The sequence below is a fragment of the Ursus arctos genome, unplaced genomic scaffold (genome assembly GCF_023065955.2).
Source record: "Ursus arctos isolate Adak ecotype North America unplaced genomic scaffold, UrsArc2.0 scaffold_23, whole genome shotgun sequence".
NCBI lineage: Eukaryota > Metazoa > Chordata > Mammalia > Carnivora > Ursidae > Ursus > Ursus arctos.
The window spans coordinates 5,861,784-5,884,445 of NW_026622908.1; the positions used below are offsets into that span (position 1 = coordinate 5,861,784).

At 50.8% G+C, this 22,662-nt stretch overlaps 1 protein-coding gene across 1 annotated transcript in view; it reads left to right on the forward strand.

Annotated features, from left to right (window-relative positions):
* Window positions 1-22,662, forward strand: part of INSC (INSC spindle orientation adaptor protein) — a 118,700-nt gene that overhangs the window by 77,259 nt on the left and 18,779 nt on the right. The window contains exons 8-9 of the mRNA XM_026487250.4: window positions 16,532-16,703; window positions 20,634-20,812. Of these exons, the coding sequence (XP_026343035.1) occupies window positions 16,532-16,703; window positions 20,634-20,812 (351 nt within the window). The remainder of the gene's footprint in view (window positions 1-16,531; window positions 16,704-20,633; window positions 20,813-22,662) is intronic.

A 22,662-nucleotide genomic window follows, 5' to 3' on the forward strand; every position in this document is an offset into this window, starting at 1 on the left:
TCTCAGAGTGCCAAAAAAGTCCTTGCAGCTAAACCTAGGGTCTCCTTGCTGCTCCTGGCCAATGTGCTAACCTCCCCCACCCCCGAATGGCACAAGAGAAGGTAGTCCTAACTGGGCATTCCCCTTGCCCAGGGCAGATTACTTTCCACCCACTAACAGTCCTGAAACACCACTGTGCCAGGCTCGGAGCGGGAGGGTGACCAACCTGAGAAGAGCCCCCTGGTGGCCAGAACAGCAACTACATGCTACAGCCGTTGTGCTTGCCTACTGGCTCCTCAGGATTTAGAATGACATCTGATGCTTGCCTGAGAATGCAAACGTCCCCATTGCACAGATGAAGAAAGCAAGGCCCGGAGAGCTGAAATGACTTGTCACCAAAAATACTCATCATGTAATTCATCCATGCAGCAAATATTTATGGACTGCTCTTTGCCAGGCACTGTTCTAGGTACTGAGAATTTAGCAGTGTTTAGAGACAGACCCCCTCGTCCTCATGGAGCTTCCATTCTAGGGCAGGGGGGCACGAGCCATGGCCTGCGGGTCACATTCAGCCTGCTGCCTGTTTCAGTACAGCCTGTGAGCGGAGAGTTCTTCCCCCCCCTCCCCATTTTTAAATGGTTAAAAAAAATAGGCGGAAGAATAACATTTTGTGGCTCGTGAAAATTCTGTGAAATTCAAATTCAAGTTTTTGAGCCAGAAAGTTGTAGTGGAGCTGGCTCCTTCATTTAGGTGTTGACGGTCTACTTTTGTGCTACAACTGCCGAGTTGAGTGATTGTAAGAGGCCATACGGCCCTCAGAGCCAAAACCATTTCCTATCTGGCCCTCGGCAGAAAATGTGTATTGACCTCTGTTCTAACAGGTAATAAGATTGTTGTGACAATGATGAACAGGACAGTAACTAACAGCGGATCCTTGCTTTGGGCAAGCACTTCGCTAAGCCCTTCTTTTCACTGTGTCATGTAATCGTTACTCCTCTGGTGCTGTGATTATCCCCCTTGTTTATAGAAGGATGGGAGCCTCCGAGAAGGAAGCACCTTGCTCAAGAGCACACAGCTAATGAGTGGTCCAGTCGTCATGTCATCGTGGCTCGGCCCAGCCCAAGCCAGCCTGGGCTGTGAACCATTACGTGGATCCAGGACTCAAATCTGACACTATGAGGCCAACATCCACGTTCTTTTCCTCATAGCATGCTGCTTCCAAAGTTGAGAGACGTTCTAGACCCAGGAAGGGCTCAGGGTCTCTCTCACCCCTGCCATGCCCCCCCTTCCCTCCCCCCACCAGGTCCTGCCCACACCTGCCCCACTGTGATACTGGACTGCTGATTGCTGGCCTCCAGAGGCGTTGTTAGTGTTCAGAGTGGAGGGTGGAGAAGCCCAGAGACAGGCTGGGTTGTAGAAACCACAGCATAACAGGGGAGTGTGGTGCCCAGGGGCTCTTGCCAGCCACCCACTCACAAGGCCCAATTCATGCACTAGTCAGATAATGTCAAAGTCCCAGCTTTCTGCTGATTTACTGGCCTGGGCTCCTCACTGAGGCTCACTTAATTAATTGGCAGTGAGAAATGTGCTGGATTTGGTGAAATTCATCTTTGTCATGCGGCTCCCCCACTTCCCTCCAACCCTGGAGAGGTCCGCTAAATCATGCCCGGACCCCGGTGTCAGAGGCGTGGGTCTAGCCAGAGCACCAGACACCCTGCTGCGTGATGCCTGAGCTCTGTCGGGCTTGGGGCATTTGTGTGGTCCTAGATTCAGTCGCGGTTCATTCATTCACTCTGTGAAGTCACTTTGGCATCGGTGTCCTTGCCATCATTCGGTCAGGCCATCCGCTCGCTCCTTCATTCATTCGCTCAGTCCGTCACCCAGCAATCATGCTACTCATCCGTTCCCTCCTGGCCCATCTGCTGAGAAGCCTCCCAGAACGGTGGGGAAGCCGTGGCCTCTGATGGTCAGGCTCTCCTGGTTTGGAGTCCAGGCTTCTCCACGACGAGCTTGGGCACCTTTCCCTGAAGACTTGACTTACCTTCCCAGAGGTGCGGTGTCCTCGGTGAAGTGGGCATGTTGAAATCCACCCCGAGGACCGTCAGAGGAGACTAGTCGTGCAGTAACAGGGTGCTGTTCACACGAGGCGCCGACAAATGGTAGCTATTAGGATTGTGGCAGGTAGCAAGCTAATGGCCCGAGTTTTGACCTGGCCTGGGGAAGATTCCCATCGGGTGGATGGGGGAGTGCTGCCCTGGTGGGAGAGGGGCTGGCACGGTGGGAGAGGCTGCTCAGTGCACAGTATGGAGAAGCTGCGTGGGGCTGGAGCATGAGTCCTTGCATCCTTTCCATTTTACAGATGAGGAAAGTGCTCAGAACTGGAGAGCTTTAGAACAAGGCTGGCTGGTTCTGAGGTGGGGACGGCAGAGGAACGGCTTCTTGGGAGCCAGGCTCGGGGTGTTGGCTTGGGCAGCGGCCGGACTTGGACACTCCCTGAAGAGGGCTGGAGGGGCGAGATGTCAAAACATAGCAAAGACCTCTCCAGAGGTGTCTGAAGGGCCTTTCAAGAATCTATCCTTTCTTTTCAGAGATCTGGTTCATCCTGGCCACAGCCTCCCCTGCATTGTGTTTCCCCTAAACCAGTGAGTTTCAGGAATTCTCTCCTACTTCCCTTATGTCCTTGGCAGACAGTCGCCCCTCATTCCCCAGACTCTGTGCTGGGCTCTGGAGAAGAGAGACCAACAGCTATGTTCCCTGTCTCCCACTGGGGGTGGCTGGGGAGAAGCCCAGAAGTTCAGACAGTGGGAAGAGGCTGTCCCATGGCCATCAGAGGCCACAGGCCGGTGGCACCACCTCTGCCTGGGGTGCTGGTGAAGGCAACAATAAAGAGGCAGTAGAGCTGGGCTCAGAGGGCCAAGGAGGAGCTCCCAGGCAGGCCAAGGGAAAGTGGCCTCAGCAAAGGCAGAGGTCTCCACAGCTGGCCAGTTGGTAGTGGAGCTATAAGTTTTTCAGAAGCTCTATGTTCAGTGAACTGGGTGAGCCTGGAAGAAGAGACAGTGTTCTCTGGACCCCACCTTGGAGAAGACTGGAGGAAGAAAACAAGGGCCCAGGAGGGAGTGAGGGCCCCAGAGCCTCACAGACCAATGAGAGCAGATGGGCCCAACTCAGTCTGGATGGCCAGATGGCCCCGCCTGCCTGGACTGGTCAAGGCAGCCTTCCTGGAGGACTGGCCGGGGAAGGTGGACTGGCATCCCTAAGGGGGAGGGCTCTAGGGTTTAGCGAGGCTGATGGAGGGCTCGGGAGCAAGTCACTCCTCTCTGAACCTTGGTTTCCTCTTTCTAACGTGAGGACAACTCCTTGGTGGACCTGCCGTGATGAGGCCGTGCGAGAGTGTGGGTGGGGGTCGCAGTGTGGTGCTTGCGTGGACAGAGCGCCAGGCCTGGGTTTGCTTCCCTTTCCTCCTGCTGGCCCATTTGTCTCCACCATTTCAGGTCGAGCTGGGGAAACCCTGCGTACCCCCAAAAGGCTGAGTCCTGGGGATTTTACAACCGTCCTGGCAGAGTTCCAGATGTTCCGCGTGGTGAGAGGAAGGTCAGGGCACTGTTGGTGCAGGAGCTGGGGTTGGACAGGGCCAGGAGCCAGGATGGGGTTGCAGGAGGCTGGGGCTCAAGCGACACTGGGGCTGTGGTCCAGGCAGGGGGCTGGGGATCTGATTGGCAGGAACCTATGGGTCTAGGGCCATAAGTGGGGGAGGTGGGGGGACTCAAAGCCCAATGCCTAGACAGGCTTAGACAACCTCCAAGACAGTTCTAGGAAGTGCCTCTTCCAGCCTTGAGACCGGAGACCATCTTTCTTTCAAAAGAGCTTCCTTTTATTCCCACCCCCCTCCCTCTTGTTTTATTTTTTCAAATAAGGAGTTCACTCTGTGCTGGAGCCAAAGGGAGAGTTTAATGAAAATCGATGGAGAAATTAAAGATGGAGAGAAATTAAAGATGAGCAGGGGGAAGGGAATGAGGGCTCAATTTCAAGTCCAAGAAGAAAATCATCAGTGGCGAGGATAGGAAAACTGCTGCCTCTCTCCACGCAGCTCCGCCACCCCTCCCCTGTCTCCTGGGCCAGCTTGTTGGGATTGAGATGCCCTGACATCTGAAGGGCTAGGCTGGAGGCAGCGGGAACCGGGATCCAGCTATTTAAATCCCAGAGACCCTTGCAGGAGGGAGCAGGGGGCAAGGCGCAAGGTGGGGGAGGTCCTGCTCCTCTAGCTGCCATGTCCCAGGACTTTCTCTCTACTGCTTCTTCCCCGCAGGGTTGCAGATGGTCATAAGTAGATAATATTCACAAAAAAGCCAGTTTTTCTTTTATTTTGTTCATTTGGTTCTCACAATCACATTGTAAGGAGGGCAGAGAGAAATGGTCACACCCATTTTACAGGGGGGAGAGTTGATGCTGGAAGGCATGGAGACAGTGGGGGAGGCAGAGCCTGGGCTGAGAACCCCATTCCTTTGCTCCCAGCTATAGGTTCTGTTTGCTACAGCCTTCCTTACATACTCTCATTAGCTGGAAAGGGTGTGGTGTGCAAGGCAGGGCAGCTACTCTGAAACTTGATACAGGCAGTTTCAGTATGTCCGAGAGGTTGGGTGGGGTGAGTGGGACAAGCAATCTTTGCTTAATTTAACTTGCAGCCCCTTCTTGATCCAGGAGTAGCTGCTAGAGCGAGGGAGAGAGAGGGAATGCCTTTGAATGGATGTCCCAGATACCTCTCAACCCTGGGGCTCAACCCACCCCTCCTGCCCCCAGGTACAGGCCTTCACCTGTCTTGGGAATGGGCTGGAACAGTGCAAAGAACCCCAGAGTGCCTGTTAGCTGTCCATGCTGTGACTGACAGGTAGACAGGGATGGGGACTGCCACGGTCACTTTCCCCATCCCTGCAAGGGGGCTGTCTAGTGGGGGTGTGGTTCATTTCCTTCTCTGAGTTCCAAATCTCCCAAGGTTGTCCCTCCACCTTGAGAGTAGGGGTGAGGCGACCTGAAGGAGGTCAGGAAGCAGAGAGGCAAGAACAAAATTAGGCACACTGTCCCACCTCCCTGCTAGCCTCCCGCCTCTCACAAGAGTTCACGCTGAGATGACAGGCCAGTATTGTTCAGACCGAAGGAAGGTCCTGATGGTTTGGGGGGCTGCAGCTCACGGGCAAGGCACAGCCTGAGTTTGGACAAGGCACGGAGCCCCCTGGCCGCCTGAACGAAGTGCTGCGGCGACAGAGACAGGCTGCGCTCGGTCGGGGCCTCCGTAAGCCCCCTTGCGCTGTGCGGCAGCGACCCCTGGTGGATAAGAGCGGCAGCGGCAGCCCTGTCACACCGCCGGAGGCTGTCTTCTGGAGCTGAGGAGGCTGGTGGGCTCAGGGTCCGAAACACTGATCCGGGACTGTGTATGGGGGGTGGGGGAGCGGGGAGGAGGTGCGGAGGGGGGAAGGGAGACTTCCAAATTCAAGGCAACGCGAGCTTCCTCCTACCAACCCAGCTCCCTCCAGGAGGAGGATGTGGATACATCTTGTAATCTAACGTGTCTGCCTGCCAGAACCCTTCCTAAGCCCCCCAGTTCTCACTGGACCCCAAACCCCTCGCCTGGCACAGAGGTGCCTGTGAGCAGGCTGCCTCCAGCACATTGCCCCTTTGATGAGCAGGTCTGGGTTCCATGCCCGGTTTCAGCTCTTAGGAGGTGCTGGCCTTGCAGCCCTCTAGGCCCTGGTCTTGTCATATGTAAAGTGGAGTGACAGTTCCTGCCTTGCAGGCTGAGAGGACGAAATGAGTCCATGCGCCATCAACGTGAGGTTTTCTTCCCACCAGTCCTCTGCTCTCCAGGCCTTCCTTGCCTTGGAGCACCTGCTGAGGCTGGGGTGGCCCGGGCGGGTGTCTCACGCGCACTTGCTGAAAGGGCTCCGATGCCCTTCTCTGGTCAGCCTTCCTGCCTGCTCTCCTCCCTCCTGGCGCTCACACTGTACTTGCTGCTGTTCTGGGAGCAGGTTCCACGCCTCCTGGCCTCGGAGCGTGGCCGGAGCTTCCTACCAGCAGACACCATATCGCCCGCACCTCAGCCCCTCAGGGAAGCGGCTGGCACACCAGGTGAACAACGCTTGCCCATGAAAGAGTTCTGGGGCAGCCTTCCGCATTGCAGATGAGAGGGTAGAGGCCCAGAGAAGGGACGTGATGTGCAACCCCACATTCCCACTGTGAGCAGCAGGCCTGAGGCCGGAGTGTAGGTCATGTGACCTCACTGGGCCTCTGTGAGCTGCTTCAGGCCCAGGTGTGGGGTAGGAGTGGGGAGTGCAGACATTGAAGTGTCCCTTCGGTAAGGACAGAATGCCCCAAAATCTTCATATGGGATTTTCCCTTAGCCCACTTTTATACCATCTGTCCCTAGTAATTTGTTCCAGCTTCCCCTCCCCTCCCTCTCACTCCTCTGGCCCTGAGCCCACGTTCTTGGGTTCCCAAACAGACCCTGTCCCCCACTTGGGGGTTAGTGGGGAGAACCCGGGCCAGCCCTTCCTTTGCTGCTGGTTTGCTGAGGACCCATAAGCAAGTTTTCTAATCCCCACAAACCTCAGTTTTCTTGTCTGGCGGAGGGAGGTGTGTGTTCCGCTGGGACTGTGTGACCTATGAAATAATTTTGGAAGACAAATGTGATGAGCAAAAGTCCGAAGCGGGGAGCCGGCCGGGCTGGGAATTCTGGGGCCTCTTCTCCGGGGTTGGGTGCGTGTTGAGGGGGTGGCGTTCCTCGAGGAGTCGCCAGGGTGCCTGTCTCCCCTGTGAATTTACAGATGGAGGCCTGCGCTTCTGTGCATGTGTGTGGTGGGCTGGGGAGCCGCGGGCTCGGCGAAGCGCATTTCCCGCCTGTCCCCCAAGCAATCTGGAGAGAGCAGAAAATAAACAAGAAGTCCGATGTAAACATGACGCCAGTGCTGGGGAGACGGGAAGCTGGGCCACCGGGAGGCAGGGGGTCCTGGGGGCACCGGACAAGGCGTCGGGGCGCCTGCACCACCCACACTGCCTTCCCCTTTGGCTTCTGAAGCGGGGGCAGGTGCTGGTCTGGAGGTGAGCGGGCAGGAAGGGGAGACAGTGAGGAGGCTGAGGGGACCGCAGAAGGTGTAGGTGTGGGGCAGACTGGGCTAGGGAGGCCCCACTTCCTGGGAACAGCCGGGCCTGGAGAGAGGGCCCGCTTTCACCGCATAGAGCCAACACCAGCGTCTGCCCCTGCCCGCAGGTGACGGGCTCTGTGGTCCCACGCAGAGACAGAGAGCAACGGGGAGAGGGAAGAGGAATGAGAAAGAGAAACGGGCTTAAGGAAGCGTGAGGGAGGGAGGGGAGATGGTTCAACATGCCCACAGAGAAGGAACCACACAGTTTCCAAAGGAGTGTTTCATTCTCCTCTGGGTCTCTTCAGAGGGGTGAAGCAGTTCACAACTTAGCCGGACCTGCAGCGCCCAGATTGTGACCTGCTCAGGCATGGCGTGATCTCGCAGGATGGTTTCACTTTCATTCTCCTGATGAGCAACGGTTTTGAGCATTTTCCCGTATCCTTATTGACCCTTTGGCTATTTTGTGAAATGTCTGAGACTTTTGCCCATTTAAAAGAAAACGACTTCTTTGTCTTTTTGTTATTCAATTATAAACTTGGAAAAATATATTCTATGTATGAACCCTTTGTCAGGTGTATGTGTTGAGAATGTATGTTCTCAGCCTGTGGTCTGCTTTTTCATTCTCTTGATGGTGTCTTCTGATGACTAGACATGCTTCGCTTTGATGAAGTCCAGTTGATGGATCTGTTCTTTTCTACTTGGTGGTTTACCCCCAAATCAGAAAGGGACCCTCTATTTTCTTCTAGGAGCTTTATTGTTTTACACTCCATAGTTAGGTCTGTGATCTATTTCAAATTAATTTTTTTAATGGTATTCGAGGTTCAGTGTTTTTCAGATGATATCTGGTTGAGTCAGCGCTGTTTACCAAAAAGACCATCTTTCACCACTTAATTAAAGAGGTATTTTTGTTGTGAGTAAAGTGATGATATATGCGTGAGTCTGTTTCTGGAGTTTTTTTCTTTTTTCTATTCCATTAGTCTTTTGTCCATCCTTGTCCATATTGTCCATATTGTCCATCCCAATATGACACTGTTTGAGTCCCTATAGTCTATAAGAAGTTTTGACATTTGGTAGTATAAATCCTCTAACTTTGTTCTTTAAGATTATCTTGGTAATTCTAGGTTCTTTGCCCCTCTCTGTACATTTTAGAATCCACTTGTTAATTTCCACAGAAACACCTGAGAAGATTTTGATTCAGATTTCTTTAAATTTATAAAGAAATTTTGGGATAATTGACCTCTTACGCAGTATAGGGTGTTCCAATCAATAAATGTCGTATACCTCTATTTATACAGACTGCCTTTAATTTCTCTTAGCTATGTTTTGAGTTTTCAGTGTCAACATCTTGCACATCTTTTAAAGACTTATTTCTGGGTATGTTTTATGCTAAATGCTATCTTAAAATTCTTATTTTCTAATTGTTGCTGACACATAGAAAATACAATTTTGAATATAATGATGTGTAGACTGTTGGATTTTATACAAATTTGGATTGTGTACAGATTGTGTACACAATTATGTGATTGGTAAATTACGACAGTTCTGCTTCCTCTTTTCTGACGATTTTACCTTTGTATTTCTTTTTCTTGTCTTATTTCATTGGCTAGAGCCACTGTAAAATATGAAATGGGATGGTGGTAATGGATATCTGTCTTGTTGCTGATTTGGGGGTAATTCCTTCAATATTTTGTTTACTATTTCATTATTAATCATGATAACATTATCATTTTAAGAATTAGATAACAGGCTCAGAGAAGGTGAGTAACCTGCTCATTTCACCAGGTCAGCAAGTAATGCAGCTGAATTGTGAAGCCAGACTTTCCTCTCCCCTAAGATTGTGCAGCTTCTCCCATACCACAGGCACCTCTGGAACAGTAGTGCTCAACCTGGGATCCCCACTGCAATTAGTTGAGGAGTCTTTAAAAATATGATAGCAAGACTCCACTCCAGATCAATTAAATCAGATTTTCTGGTGGTGAAGCCCAGGCATTAGTATTTTAAAACTTTCCCAGATGATTCTGATCACCTGAGAACAAGCTAAGAACCACTGATCTAGAAGCACTTTTGGTACAGTTCCTACCCGTGCTTGCCCAGGAGTGCTTTGCTGAAAACTTGAAATTTTATATCAGCACAGGACTGCTAACCCTAACCTAAAGGGAAGTGAACTTGTTCTTGCTGGCCTTTTGAAACCTTCTCCCAAACTCCGCTGCTTCTATCCCCAAATGCCTTCAGAGCATGTTTGACAATCCACTTTAAAGAAAAGCATCTGCTGGACAGGGAAATTATTTTTTGTCAGTAAAATATCTGATTTCTCTCCACTGCAATAACTCACCTCTCTCTACCTCACTGACTTGCTTGCCAAACTGGTTATATAATCCCTTTCATCCATTGTCCCATTCCCTATTACATGTTAATATTTGTTTTATCCATTTTGACACTTAGCTTTTAATAAAAAAATTATTGTTTGAAATAGCAAAGGAGGTCCAGTGGTGTCTGGGATATGTTACTTTGGAAGGAGGATAATATTATCCTCCTGGAGGCCTGTTTTACTTTCTGTAGCTTTCTACAGAGCTGTCAGCTCTACCAGCACTCCTTAAAACAAATATCTCATTTTGTAAAGTGAGCCTTTAACCCCTTACGTTGTTCACAGATTCTATGCTGGACCTTGCCCTGGTCTGGTTTACATCCGCATTCAGATCTTGCTTCTGATGGATGGATTCATTTATTCCACCTAATGCTTTGCCCGTCCCTTGCCCCACACTTGTCTTTGTTTCCTTGGGCATGACCTTTGTTGCTTCCCCTCTCTATGACTGACTTTTCCCTCCGGCTATTACCGTGGGCAAACAGATCTGTCCTTCCTGGTCCCATGAGCGGAATTCCAGCTGCTTTGTGGTCCCCACTTGTTTTGTTTTTGTTTTTTTCTCAAGCAGACTTTAGGTGTCTGAGTGGACAGAAAGATGAAGGAGGAAATCTGGCGGTCTTTAGGTGTTCATCCTCCCCCGTGGCTGAGTTACCACCACGTTCGCGTGATTCTGTTTAACTCTTACAACCCAGCAACAAACCCGTCTGTCTTTCCCTAAAAACTAAACATGCAGAACGGAACTGAAGATAGCAGCCCAACACCAGTAAATATGGTGGGTCTTCGTGTACTAGCCAGTGTCCTTAAGATATTTGCGTAAAGGCCACCAGTGATGCTTTTCCAATACTTAGTAGGAGAATGTTACTCATGAATCTGATGTGATGTTTACTGTATATTTTGGGTTCTTCAACTGCATGGGTTTCATGCTCCTTCACCCACTCCTCAGGGAGAATCTCAGCATTCACCAGCTCCCTGTGTGTCCAGACTCCAGGTGCATCAGCCATGCTGCCCAGGTGATGACCAGGCCATACCATCCTCATCACCACTTGCATGCTCTCCCATGAGGAAAGCTTGGCCTTGGGCCCAGGCCCATCCCATTCTATGTAAAAGCTAATAACATATAAGTGCTTCCAGCAGCAATTTCTTTAGGGATGTGAAAGTGCTTTGATTAGATTGTTCTCCTGGCATCATTAAGTTTATGTCCAGGGATGGGAAGTGGGTGGTTTGAGGATGGAGACTTTACAGAAATGGGAGCAGTGTTTGAAGAAACTGGCCTCAGGCTGGGCCACTCCTGGGCCCATCATAGGAGCTAAGCCAAGCAGCCCCCATCAATCTGACCCTTTCACTAGCTTCTCCTTTCACTGTCTTTCCCAAAGTTTGCCCGGAGGGCACAGGGCAAAGAGTGAGGAGACCAGGGTGGGAGTCCTGGCCCTGGCACTAATGTGCTTCACGGTCTCGACGATCTCTTTCCCTCCTCAGGGCTCTGTCTCCCACCATTCAGCCTGCTGTGTTAACTGCCATGTGTCAGGCCTCAGCTGGGTGCTGGGGACCAGAGGAGATTCAGTACAGGAGCTGCCCAGAGCGGCTCACATCTAGTGGGGGGCGGACATATAAACTTATGAGGACAAGCTGACACGATAAGTGCTCCAGATGTGATCAGACAAGAGTGGTATAGCAGCTGGGAGGACAGAGACACTCTGGAGGAGGCAGGCGTGTGTTCACAGAGGAGGTGCCTTCTTACCTGGATCTGAGAAGGGAGTGGGGAAGGAAGACAGGGAAGACGACCGCTCAAGCTTTAGGTGAACTGGGTTTGAGGTGCCTATGGAATACCAGGGCAAGTTAATTTGGGAGTTAAACATAAAGAGATTCAGTGGCAGGTTGGAAATGTAGATGTGGGTCTCAGGAAAGAAGGTCAGGGCTGGAGAGCTAGGTTTGGGGGTCATCATAGTGAGTCACTGAGGCCGCTTGGCTTGGGTGCTATTGACTAAGATGGTACAAAGGGGGCTGATGGGGGGGGGCTGGGGTACCTTAGGTGGATTCAAAGGAGGACGGACTTAAGGAGCAAACGATAAGTGGTAGTTAGCTAGTGAGGAGACGAGCCCCCAAAATGGGGTATCATGGAGTCCCAAGCAGGAGAGAGCACCAAGATGGGCAGAGCTCCCAGCAAGGAGAGGTGTTACAGAGGCCAAGTCAGAGAGGGACCAGAAGCTAGGCTCTGCACCAGACAAGTCCCCAGATCCTTTTAAACATGTGGTTTCTCTCTCTCTCTCTCCCTCTCTCTCATCTTTTATTTCTCTATGCATCCGTCTGTCTTTGTTTCTCGGTCTCTTGTTTCATCCTGATTCATCTTTGAACCAGTGCCTAGATCAGGGCCCATCACAAGGTAGGTGCGCAGTTAATGTTTGATGACCTATAAAGAAATGCAGGGACTGAACTACTTCCCTCTTTGTTCTCTTCTGCGGGATTGTAGTTACTCATCTTATTGGTGCGGTCAGGAATTAAAATAGGAGTTACTCCCCTTCTAAAAGTTCTAGTTCTGGGGGGACGCCTGGGTGGCGCAGCGGTTAAGCGTCTGCCTTCGGCTCAGGGCGTGATCCCGGCGTTCTGGGATCGAGCCTCACATCAGGCTCCTCCGCTGGGAGCCTGCTTCTTCCTCTCCCACTCCCCCTGCTTGTGTTCCCTCTCTCACTGGCTGTCTCTATCTCTGTCGAATAAATAAATAAAATCTTTAAAAAAAAAAAAGTTCTAGTTCTGGGCTGCATGAGTTGAGGTGTCCAAGCACGTAGGAAAACCTGTGGGCCCAAACCCAGAGGGCTGTGGTTCTCAGTGGGGTCTCAGTCCCAGAGGAACCTACAGAAAGATTAGTAGGACTCAGGGCCCCAGATCTAGAGATGGCTACAACCATGTGGCAGGTACTGCACACGCATTGTTTTTGTTAACTTCCAATATCCTCTGAGGTGGGTATTTTTACCCCCACTTATAGATAAAGGCTCAAAGTAAGTACAAAAATTGTGCAGCTAGTAAGATGCAGAAGCAGGATTCAGACCCAGGTAGGTGTGACTCCAGAGCCTGTGCATGTTCCGATGCGATGGGAGTTAGTTCAGACACTGGGAAGCCTGGAGACCTTCAGGTCTCCCATTTGTGATGAGCTGGCTGGTTTGGAGTGGCTGAGATGGTGATGCACACGGAAATCAGCTTGGGCTAGTGATATTTTGCTGACAGTAGGCTAAGTGGCAGGTCAGTACATCAGAGCCAAAGGCCCAGGAAATTGGCCCAGTGTGACAATCCACCAAATAGAAAAATGAGCAAAACACATAAACAGGCAATTCTTAGAGAAAATCCAAATGGCAAAAACCAAAATCAAAACCAAACCCAATCGAAGTAAAAAAGGAAACATGAAAAGACTCTGAGCTTCATTGTAGAAAGTAAAGACGTGCATATTAAAGTAGAAATTTCGCACATCCACCAAACTGGCAAAAACTTAGACTCTGACAGTACGAAACGTGGGCGAGAGTACGGGGTTAAGTGAGTTTGTACATTAGATAGGAACATAGATTGCTACAGCTGTTCTGCAGAACAACGTGGCAGTACTAGTACAACTAAAGATGTGCAGACCCTGTGAGTTAGTAATTCCACTCCTCGACTGAGACCCCTAGAGAATCTGGCAGGTATGCACCAGAAGACACTTAGAAGAATATTTACTGTGTATTATACCATATATACAGAATGTTATTATATATTATAGCGAAAACTGGGAACTGACTCAAATGGCCATTGATAAGAGAATACATAAGTGAATTACAGTCAGTTTGTACAACGAAACACCACCCGGCAGTGAAAATAAACGGACCTCAGCCACAGGCACCAACAGGAAGGGGTTGCCCAAACGTAATGCTGACTGGGGAAAAAGCAAATTGCAATACACAGTTTGACACTGTTTATGTGAAGTTCAAAGCCTCGTAAAACTATACGCATGCAATAAACCTCTAAAGAAAAAAGGGAGTAATAGGCACAAAATTCAGGGTAGTGGCCCATCCAACCGGGAACAAGAGGTATGAGATCAGGAACTGCATACAGGGAGCTTTCTGATGTCATTATTCCTAATATTAGAATTTCTGGATATTAGGCGTATGCATACACACAGATAGGTGTTCATTTTGCTATTTTTTATACCTCATACATTGACAACACACACACGTATTCTCTTTTGAAGGGATGATAAATTTCATAATTACCAAGTTACCAAAAGATATCCGAAGCATAGAAAATAAATTATAAGGGAAGTTCATAGACAGGACACCACAGACACTTTTCTCTGGAAAATCTAAGGGCAGAAGAGGAATCAGGCTCAGTCAGAGTCACTCTCTTGGGGTCAGGAACAGCTGGCTGTTTCTCTGGGGCTGCTCTTTCCTGTAGTGGCCCTTGCTCCCAGTATCTCCTCCATCCGTGATGCCGTTCCTCTCCCTTCACTCATCTAGAGTATGTCTCCAGTCTTTGGCCAGCTTTTACTCGCTAGCATTAATTCCCCATTTGCCCAAAGCCTGCTACTATGTGTGAGGCCTGGAGCAGCCATGAGTGAACAAGCTGTCCTATCCCGGCTTGCAGAGTGTCCGGGGGACAGGGGAGACAGACAGACAAGAGAGATAGAATCACATCCCAGTGGTGCTGTTCTGGGATTGCTCGTGCATGAAGTCATCTGCGGACCTCGTTGAAAGGCAGATTCCAGGCCTCCCCAGAGTCTGAGGTGGTTTGGGTGGGGCCCAGGAACGTGCTTTGGAGAAACCCTCAGTGAATTTGGTTCAGCTAGTCCTCAGATCCCACTTAGAGAAACAGTGTGATAAACGCGAGGATGCTAGCAGACAGATTGGGGCCCGAGCTCCGAGGGCCACCTCTCCAAGCTGGGGTGTGGGCATTAAGCCAGGGAGGCTTCCAGAGGCCTCCCCAGATAGTGTCCTCTTTGGAAATCACATTGAGAAACGGTTATTTGTGGATGGGGCTCCTGCCTCACTGCAGGGGTACCCTGCCCTGGCTTACCTCTGCTTGGCACATGGTATGTGCTCGGGGAACTCGCACTCAGGGGGTTTGCTGGGGAGCATCTTGGGTTGGGAAGCAGGCCTGGTATCCAGGCCTTGGTGGCCCAAGCCCTCGGAGACCATTAACTCCTGGCCTCGCTAGTGCATTCAGAGTGGCCCATCTGCAAGCAGCTGTTGGGGACTAGGTTTGGGTCTGGTTTGGGTTTGACCAGCATTCTCAACTGGGTTTGGGAATGCAGTTCCATTTGCATCCAAGATCAGACTGAGGAGATCAGATAATTGAGACCCTTAGCTATATCCTTGGATAGTGCTGGAAAGGGGAAGGGATAAAGGCCAGCCAGGTCTAAGAGGTTTCTTATGTTGGCAGGCTGGCAATAGGGCTGCTTCCTGTTTCCAGGGCCAGAGCAGCCCCCTTTCCTTACCTGGGTCCAAGTGAGGCCCCCCTCTCTGAAGGCCTGTTGGTCAGACATCCGGCATGAGTCCAGTCCTGCCAGCAGCCACCTGGCTGCTATTTGTTCTTTTTTATTAGGCATATCCAGGTGAGTTTTATTGTGGCCAGCTCCCCCAGCTCCTGTTCCCACATTCATCTCTTTGTGAGGCTGAGATTGCCAAAGGCTTTTACAGCTAATGGACCTTACAGCTCCCAAGAGCCATTTAAGGGAGGCCCAGGAGTCAGTGGTGGTAATTAGTCAAGAGAAACACTGACCTCTGGAGAGCTGCTTGAGCTGAGTGGCAGGAAGTAAGGGTGTAGGGACAGGAGCCCCGGGCCTACGGCAGGTGTGGGGAGCATCAGTACAGGCCTCTCCTCACTTCACCTCTCCCTGGTTCTTCCCGGGCCTCATCCCTGCCCCCCACTCCGGACAGGGGAAGGACTTCTTGGGGCTTGATGACAGGGTCCTCAGGCAGGCTGGTGTCATGGGGCATCTAGGGGGCAGCAGGTGCCCTGCTGAGCTAACTCTGATAAGTTCCCACCCGCTGCCCCTCCTCCGCCTTTCTCCAGAAAGCCTCATCTACTGACCCTTGATGGAGGCGGTGGTCTGAGTTCAGTTTGACTTCTCAGGAGGCAGTATAATGTCCTGATAGAAACCACGGGCTTTGAAGCTAGGCAATTTGGGTTCAAATTCCAAACCAACTAGTTTTCAAGTTTGTGATTTGGGGCAAGTCATTGAACCTTTCTGTGTCTCGGTTTCTTCATCTGTAAAATGAGGCTACTAATCATCCTGGCCTCCGAGCCTTATGACAAGGAGTAAATGGTGCCCGTACTACACTTGGGGGGTGAGCACTCGATAAGCAGAAGCTATTATTGTGCCATGAGTAAGTCTGATGGGGCAGAACTGGGAAGCTGAAGCCTTTATCTAGCGTTCCCATGCCTCCACGCCCAGGTTCATTCCTCTCTGGTTGGGCAGAGGGAGCAAGCCTTTAGGGAAGCAGCCCTCTTTCTAGGGACGAAGGTGGTGGAGGACGGGTTGGGGAGGGAAGGACGTTAATTGAACTCAGCCTAGGCTAATCCAAGAAAGGGAGGAGGGAGCCAACATCTGCCAAGCATCTTGCCTGAATCCGCATCCCCTGCTTCATCACCTTAACCCCCAACACTCTGTTGGGGGATGAGGATACCGAGTCTCGGCGAGGCTAAGTGACTACAGCCAAGTCATACGGTGCAAGTAAGACGGGGCCAGGGGTGGAGCTCGGGGATGTGGGAGTTCTAAGTGACTGTTCTTTCTACTGTAGTTTACTGTGGTGGATGGTCAGGGGCTAGCCCCTGGGCACTTGGCTTAATGGCTGCTATCTAAGAAGCCCATGGGAGGTCACTGATCTCTGCTGGAGCCAAAGGACAGACCTTCAGATGCCAGACTTGAGGTCCTTCTGGGGACCTTCCCACCAGGTTGTCCCTGGCTCCACACAGAGTCCTGGGCTGTTCTGGGAATCCAGGGAAGGACCCTGTGGGGGGCTTGTGTCTGTCTCCTTTCTGTCATGAACAGTGGTGCTCTCCCGGGATGTACAGGGCCGTGCCCTCTCTCCCCCTGCAGGTGGACGGCGTTCTGTGCTTGGCCGACATCCTGACCGATGACAGCCACTCAGAGGCCACGCGGGCTGAGGCTGCGGCTGTGGTCGCCCAGGTCACCTCCCCACACCTGCCCTTTACTCAGCACCTCGGCAGCTTTCTGGAGAGCATGGAAGAAATCGTGACAGCTCTCATCAGTGAGTCACCCTGGGCGGGAGGGTACTGCTGCGTGAGTGGGACTTGTCACAGTTGTCTCAGCAAGGGCCGAGGAGGCCTTCCTGCCCCCCTCCACCATACACCCACACTCAGTGAACCCCATGTAGCTTCTGCACTGTCACACTGTTCATGTATCAAACTCAGGCTTTAAAGAACTTAGTTGTCAAATCTATTAAAATGCATGCAGCCCTCTGAGAAGCTCTTTGAATTAAGGTCACATTGGGATTAATAGACCTTTCAGAATAGAGACCAGGACAAGCCCCATGGACAAGCTCCATGGAGATGTAGAGGACCTTGAATTTGGAGGTTCAGATCCTTGACCAGAGAGACTCTGATGGGCTTTGTTCCTAAAGTCTCAGACTGTTCTAGCCAATGAATGTGGCAGCAATGACAGGGCCAACAGCTTCTCAGAAGGCACTGGTACGCACCAGCCTGGCACCTGCAAGCCCGCCACGGGTCCCACATCGTGGGGCCTTGAAAACTTTGACTCTTCTGGATTCCCCTATTCAGACTTAGGTACTCCTGGCTGGAGAATCATAGTCTGACATCTAGAATACTCTTTTCCTCCAGCTTCCCTTTGCAAAACTGCAGAAGCTGGGACTCGTCTGGATAAAATCCTCAGGAAAATTGTTTTGTAAACCACACCCTTTCTTTTCTAAGGGCTGGCAAGTGTGTGTGTTTCTACTTCTATCCCTGTCTCTGCCACTGTCTCCATATCCATGTCTGATTGAAACTGAATGGAAATTAATCTCATCAGAAAATTTAGCGTTTGCTCTTGGAATCATCAAACCAGGGCTGGGAAGATTTGGAGTAGCATGAAGGCAGGGGCAGCACAGAAACTGGATTAGGAGTCAGAACATTTGGGCGTGGACTTCTAGTCTTTTCATTCATCCATTCAACAGAGAGCTGCTGACCAGCAATCCTGTGCAGGCCCTTCACAATGTTCCTAATATAGAAAACATGAAGTTGGAGCCATTTCTCTTGAGTCCCTCTAGCTCTAGAATTTTCTGATCTGCAAGGACTTTGAACAGAAGAGTCATCAGTTAAACTGACTTTATGGCTTATTTGAGTCACTGGGGTACTGGCACCCACAGGCCAGGCTACATCAATTTGCCAACATCCACATTTCTTCAAAGTTGAGAAAACTCAGAAGCCAACTGTTGAAAGCGTTGGCTGGAGGGAACTCAAGAGACCAGAAAATTCAATGCTCACTCAATAGGAGAAGAAACCTAAGCCTAGAGACATTGAGGAACGTTCTTGAGGCAACATAAGAGTGTTAGGATTCACTTATGCCAGGAGTCTCATACTCAGTCCTCCACCGGAGCCAGGCAGGACACAGAAATGGTTGAAGAGGGCCAGATGGAAGAAGAAAATAAGAAAATTTGAATCCTGCATGAAACCGAAAAGCATGTGCATTGATGAAAAGGATGGGGGGTGGTCACTGTTAAGTCCCGTTGATTGTTGCCATGTAGAAAAGGCCAATTTTTAAAGATAAGACAAAAATCCTAAATTTTATAGAAAATCTCTCAATGTATAAATGATAGCAAAAAGTAAATAAACATACCCAAATCTATATAGTCTAAACAAGCTTTCCCTATTGCCATATCTCCATCCCTACTTCTCTGCCCGGGCTGGATTTCTCCCTGGAGAAGAGGAGCCTCCCTATTTGTTTCCCCCTGATGAAGATGCATTGTAGAGTCTGCTCGGAGAGTCAGCAGATGGGAGGTATTTTCTGGGCAGGACGCCAGGGCTCTGTTCTTTGGTGGGAAATAGCCCTCCAATTTCTTGCTATTCCCTGGAAACATTTATAAATGAGTCACTGGAATCCTCAATTTAATCTTCCTAACACATCCCAGGTGACTCAGACTGTAGTTTAAATAAATGTGCACCCAAATTAAAAGGCACTTAGGTGGCTGTGTTAATAATTGCAGCGTTGGCGGCAGCCGTGACTGCATGAGAATTAGTGTGGGTGTTCGGATCTAGAAGAAATCTTTACGGCAAAGTGGGCCAGTGACTCCTGTGGTCTCGCTCCAAACTTTGGATATACAGAGGTGGCCTGCAAGAGGTGGGCTTGTCGCCAGGGGTTCCCAAAACTTGGAGGAGGGGGCAGTCATTGGAAAAGAGCAATCATAGAACTCTTCATTCCTGGGCAGATCTGTTGCCCTGCCTGGAGGGATTAGATCAAGATGCCGAGTTGCGTAGTTGATCCCACCTGGGGTGAGGCGCACAGCGCTGCCCAGGGGCAGACATTGCCTCCCTGGCAGGACTGAAAGCTAAATCTGTAGGAGCACCACTGGGACAGAGTCAAATAGGCCTGGTGACCATAGGCAGCCTGGGACACGGAAAGAATGGGGACTGAGGTTGGGTAGACCTGTGTTTGAGTCTAGACGGTAACAATGACCCATGATCCTCAATGCCTCAATTGTGGGAAAGTCACTTCATATGTGAATCCTCAGTTCTACAGCTATAAAATTGTGATAGAAAGTTGGATTGCGGTGAGGATGGAATGGCTTCAGGAGGTCAGAGATATACAGCAGTGCCTTGCACAGAGTAAACACTCAATAAACAGGAGTGTTGCTGCTGCTACTAGCTTCTCTGAGCCTCGACTTCTGCAAATGGAGGTGACCGTATTCTACGTTACGGGTGCTCAGAAGTTACTGGTGCAGAGCAAGGCGCACAGCAGGTAGCCCAGCTCTATTATTTTCTGTCCCTGTTTAGGTCGGGGCCGGTAACTGCATTCACTCAAAGGGCCAAAAGATGCCAGCTTCAATGTTAGAAACTGGAGGTTTCCTGGAGGCCAGGATTAGGGATCAGGACTGCACATAGCTCAGCTCTTCCTGGGGGCATTTTCCTGAAGTGTGCTTTCTCCCTCTGTGTTTTCATGGAGGTGTGGTCAGCGGGAGAGGACCTGGACCCACGCAGCACCTTGAATGGTGCTCAAGGTAGAGCTGAGGGTCGGACATTGAGGGTCAAGTGGAGCCCAGGGGGAAATGTGTTAAATGGTGGAGGTTCACAGGGATTGGGCGAACGTTCTCTCCCCGTAAAGATCCATCAGATTCATCACTTGCAGATGGTAAGTGGGGAACTCTGGTTAGGCCTGGGTCATGGCCGCTAGGATCAGAAAGAGTGAGCCTGACATCCTAGGGCTTGGGGTAGGACTTTTCTGCAGCCACATGACCCTCCTCTTGGGACCAAAGGAAATCCTGAAGCCCTGCTGATGGCAGCTGGAAAGGCAGAGTCCTTATGTTTTCACTTCAGTTTCTTTCTTAAGGCAAATTCAGGAGCAGTCCAAAGGACATTGCTGGAGACATAGATGGACTAGGGGCTCTTTCCTGCTTCGGGGCCTTTGTACGTGCTGCTGTTCCTTTGGCCTAGAACGGGTTCTTCCCCCAGTATTCTCACGATTGTCCCATTTTCTCCGTAATGTCTCAGCTGTCGCCTTCTTAAGGAGACCTTCCTTATGCACCCCACTGGGCCTCTCGTGGTTCTCTTAGCACATGTTTGTTTTCTCCCTCACATTAGCATTTGCAATAATGTTATTCATTTATTTAAAGCTCGTTTTTCTCTCGTCGACTGCTAGGACGTAAACATAACGGGGGCAAAGCCCTGATCCGTGCTGTCCACCATGCTTTCCCAAGACACCAGCAGTTCCTGACCCGCAATGTTCTCTCGGTAAATGAGTAAACGGATACAGGAGTAAATAGAGAAGTCATACACCAGGATTCAAATCCCAGCTCTGCCACTTATATAGACAGATAAATCTCCCTCTTTGGCAACTGCTTTCCTCATCTGTAAAATGGGCATTAAAACATCTGCCCAGACTTTCTCCCAGAGCTATTGCAGGAGCCGAATGACATACCAGATACGGGAGCATGGGCAGGGAGGCTGATGTCTTCCTCTTCACCATCCAGAACTGTGCCAAGAGGCGTCGTCTGGGGAAGTCTTCCTGCTGGCGTCTGCGGCCCTTGCCAACATCACCTTCTTTGACACGATGGCCTGCGAGATGCTTCTCCAGCTGAATGCCATCCGTGTCCTCCTGGAAGCTTGTAGCGACAAGCAGAGAGTGGATACGCCTTACACCCGGGATCAGGTGAGCAGCCCAGAAGGGAGCAGGCACAGAGCCTGTAGCCATGCAAACAAAGGCTGGGGCGAAGGTTCTGGGGGAGACAACACGGGCGGGCAGCACACCGTCCATCCTGTTAGCCACGTTCTCGGTAAAGGAAGATGTTCTCAACATACCTCGTTGCCCTCGGGCATCTTCATGAACCCACTCTCTACCTCACTTCTCCACCCCCACCGCGATAGGGCCTTCCTCTGGGTCCATCCACGCGGGCGCATCCCAGGGGGCAGAGACAGCACAGGAAGGTCGCTGGACCTCTTCTAGAAGTCTGTGTCCAGTCTGACATTGTTCTCTGCAGAGAGTTTTTTTTTTTTTAAAGATTTTATTTATTTATTCGACAGAGATAGAGACAGCCAGCAAGAGAGGGAACACAAGCAGGGGGAGTGGGAGAGGAAGAAGCAGGCTCATAGCAGAGGAGCCTGATGTGGGGCTCGATCCCATAACGCCGGGATCACGCCCTGAGCCGAAGGCAGACGCTTAACCACTGTGCCACCCAGGCGCCCCTCTGCAGAGAGTTTCTTCCCTTCTCTGCCTCCATAAAAGCAGGGGTTGGAGCAGAACCTTGATTCAGGGCCTCAACCCCTCTCTCAGTCTCAATGTGTTTGTATATTTGAGCTTCATGTCAAGTTTTGCTTGGGGGGAAAGGGGTTTTACTGCTAAACGTGTTTGGAAACATTGAATGAGGGGGATTTTCACAGCCTTGAGTTCTGAGGTTGTAGAATTCTATCCTGTCCCACTTCCGCCATCCTCAGTCTCCCGTTTCCCTACAAAGGGGTGGGGGTGGTGGGTCACGTGGGTGTTAGGCCTCTGTAAACTCCACCAGGTGCCTGCGCTGACGATCCCTCAGCCTCCAACCCAACTCATCCCTGCCTGCCTCCTAGCTCCAGTCTGTCTTTCTCCCAGCCCCAACACCTAGTTGAAGCTGCCACAGCTTCCCATTCAACTCCTACCCCCAGAAACTTCTGGAAAGCCTGCCCTGATGGCTCCAGCTCTCTGGCATCACCTCCTTTTCCTGGAGGCCACACCTCACAATGCCGTGTTGACTTTTCTAATGATATTTATTCCTTTCTCGTTATTTCATGCAGTTTATTCCTCCGAGGGGGAAAAAAAAAGGAGCTTCTCTGCTGTTCTAATCATGGACCTTGGGGCAAATGACTCTGAGCCTCACTTTCCTCATCTGCACATGGGGTTGAATACAACCTACTTCACTAAGTTGAAATAAGAATGAAATAGACGAAAGAATACAAATGTGTGGCACACAGCCCTGAGTGGGGAACCTCCAGACTGGAATTTCCTTTTCTGTAAAATGGGCATGGTCTCTTCCGGCCCAGACATCCTGTGGCTCTATGGGCAGAGACCCCTTTTGTATCATGAGGAGGGACTGGCCCCCTCCTGAAACCTCATGGATCCCTCAGAAGGCTGGGGGCTCAGGGTCAGGAGAGAAGGTGGTCAAATTCTATGCAGGTGGCAGGTCCTTCTGAATCTGGGGTCCGGAGTTTTCCTGCCACACTCCCTCCCCTCGACCCCCACCCCATCACCCCCCTCCCTCCCTGCGCCTCCCTCCCCGCTTCCCCCCTTGCCAGTCTGGGCCTGGCACGTCCACCGCCCCCCCATCCTCAGGACAGCATCACCTTCTGCCCACCTACTGCCATGACTCAGAGCAACCACTTAGCTAGTGAAAGCGCACCCATTAAAGAAACAAATGGCTCTTTCCTGTGGCAGCGGGAGGATTAAAGTGATCGGGGAGCTCTCTGTAATGAAGACAAGGAAGATGAATTAGGCTCTGAAGTGCTCACCGCCCCCTGAAACACTTAGGAAAT